The following is a 2,251-nucleotide window of genomic DNA, read 5'->3' on the forward strand; positions in this document are numbered from 1 at the left end:
CAGCTCCCTCGAGTGCAGGGGGTATCGTATGGCCAAATACCTGCACAGGAAAGGGAGAGGGATACAACTGCAGTCCTGGGAAGGGCATGGAGAGCTGCTCCAGGAGCGGGTTGGAGAAAGGGTGAAAGTGGTGATGGATTTGAGCTTTCCAGGTCCCACAGCTGATTCCCTGGTGCTTCTAAGGGTCCCAGCGGGGTGAGGATGATCCTCTTCCCCCAAACCTCTCCCATCACCCTCTCTGCTCCCAGCAGTGCTTGTGGGGAAGATGGGGACGGTCCCCTTCTGTCCCTCTCCCTAATCCAGCAGATCCTCACTTGATCATCAGTCTGTCTGGCACAAGCGATAGCGGCAGTGGGGATCCTCAAACACCGCGTTCCTCACACTGGCACGAGTGAAAGCATGTCTCCCGTTTTTAGTTCTGCAATTAGCTGGTGCCTTAATTACGCCCAGATCTAGGGGCTCGTGCAAGCCCCTGCTTGCTCGACACCTCTGTTCCTCCCAGCTCTGTGGGATGCAGGAGGAGAGGCAGACCCTGGGTCTGGTTTAGCTCCTGGGGGGCTGTTGTGGGGGGGGCTATCCTGGCAGCCAGCACAGTGCCATGCTGGGATGGCAGGATGCGTCCAGCCCTGCACTGGGGCTGCTGAGGCTCTTCCCAAGGGACTTTCATGAGGACTTTTCACATCCCACCGCTTCATGGGTTTCAAGCACCGAGCAGAGCAGCACCAGGAGCTCCCTGCCTCTCACTTGCTGTGGGTTAGTAACTCACCAGCCCTTGCAGAGCCAGGGGATGAGCTAGCAGGGGGTAAAGCACAGGCAGGAGCAACAGGCTGCTTTTTACAGAGCTTCCCAGCTAAAACCCACCCTGGGTGAAGCTGGGACAGTCATTAGGACAAGGGATGGCACTGGGACAGAAAGGGGCTTTTTGCTAATAAAAGGGGATGGTGGGGAAAGCAGTGTTCCAGCTCAAACATCCCGGTGTCTTCTCCTCGAGGTTTGCTTGCTTTGCCGTGGGCTGTTGGGAGGGTAGGGGCTCTCTCCACGCGTCCCAGGAAGAGCCAGAGCTGCGCAGGGGACCCAGCTTTGCTTCTCTCCGGTTTTCTATCTTCCCCTTTAGCTGCCAGAGCCTGAGGATAAACCCCAGTCCTACAGCTTTGGGGTCTGAAAGCCTCTTCCAGGTGGGCAGTGGGGACAGGGGTCCCAATCCCACCCTCTCTGCTGGACCCCATCCTCGGTGGTCGCATTTCCTTGCGCGTGTAAACTGGGAAATGCTCCTGGATTCCTCCACGAGCCCTGGGGGGGGTCACAGCAACCGGGGCTTGGCTCCAGGGGATTCTGTCCCTTCTGCCTGGGGGGGGGAACAAGGGAAGGGGGAGCCTCAGGGTTCAGGGAGCCCCCCCCGTTCCCTTTCCTACCTGTCAAGGGAGACGGTGGCCAGGGTGAAGCTGCTGGCATACATGGTGAGGTAGATGAAGAAGTGGACGGCCTTGCACATGAAGGGCCCGAACACCCAGCCATCCAGGGTGTAGATGGTGGCTTGGAAGGGGACACAGAAGAGGATGAAGCAGAGGTCGGCCACCCCCAGGTTGAGGATGAAGAGGTTGGTGGTGTTCTTCATCTGCCCGTTGCGCAGCAGCACGGCCAGGACCAGGCAGTTGCCCACCGTGCCCACGAGGAAGATGATGAAGTACACCAGTGGGATGATCACCGATTCGGGCTGCCAGCCCGTCTCGGAGCCCGTCGCCGAGCCGTTCATGGCCAGGCGTGCACGGAGTGTGCAGCGGGGATGGACGGGGGGAGCGTGCGTGGAGAAGGCAACAGGGAGGTGCGCAGAGGGTGCACGGAGAGTGTGTGGGGGGGATGCAGGGGAAAGGGGGGGGGCACGCAGAGCGCAGAAGGGGAGGAGGGTAACAGGGGTTGCACGGGAAAAGGGGTGCACGGAGAGCACACTAGGGAGCGCAGCAGGGAAGCAATGGAAAAGGGGGTGCATGGAGAGTGCAGCGGGGAGCGCAGCAGGGATGCACGGGAAAAGGGGTGCACGGAGAGCACACTAGGGAGCGCAGCAGGGAAGCAATGGAAAAGGGGGTGCATGGAGAGTGCAGCGGGGAGCGCAGCAGGGAAGCACGGAAAAAGGGGTGCACGGAGAGTGTGCGGGGGGATCCGCCGGGGCGCACGGAGAGCCGGCCGGGGTTACACGGGGTGCGCGGGGGGGGGATGTATGGGAAGCCCCGGGGGATTACGGGGATGGGATGCA

At 60.9% G+C, this 2,251-nt stretch overlaps 1 protein-coding gene across 1 annotated transcript in view; it reads right to left on the reverse strand.

The window, feature by feature from the left end:
- The window catches only part of GALR2 (galanin receptor 2), a 2,490-nt gene extending 737 nt beyond the window's left edge, over positions 1-1,753 (reverse strand). The window contains 2 exon segments of the mRNA XM_009895745.1: positions 2-40; positions 1,413-1,753. Coding sequence (XP_009894047.1) covers positions 2-40; positions 1,413-1,753 — 380 coding nt within the window.
- Between the last annotated feature and the right edge of the window lie 498 nt (positions 1,754-2,251).

The sequence above is a fragment of the Charadrius vociferus genome, unplaced genomic scaffold, assembly GCF_000708025.1.
Source record: "Charadrius vociferus isolate BGI_N301 unplaced genomic scaffold, ASM70802v2 scaffold260, whole genome shotgun sequence".
NCBI classification, from domain to species: domain Eukaryota; kingdom Metazoa; phylum Chordata; class Aves; order Charadriiformes; family Charadriidae; genus Charadrius; species Charadrius vociferus.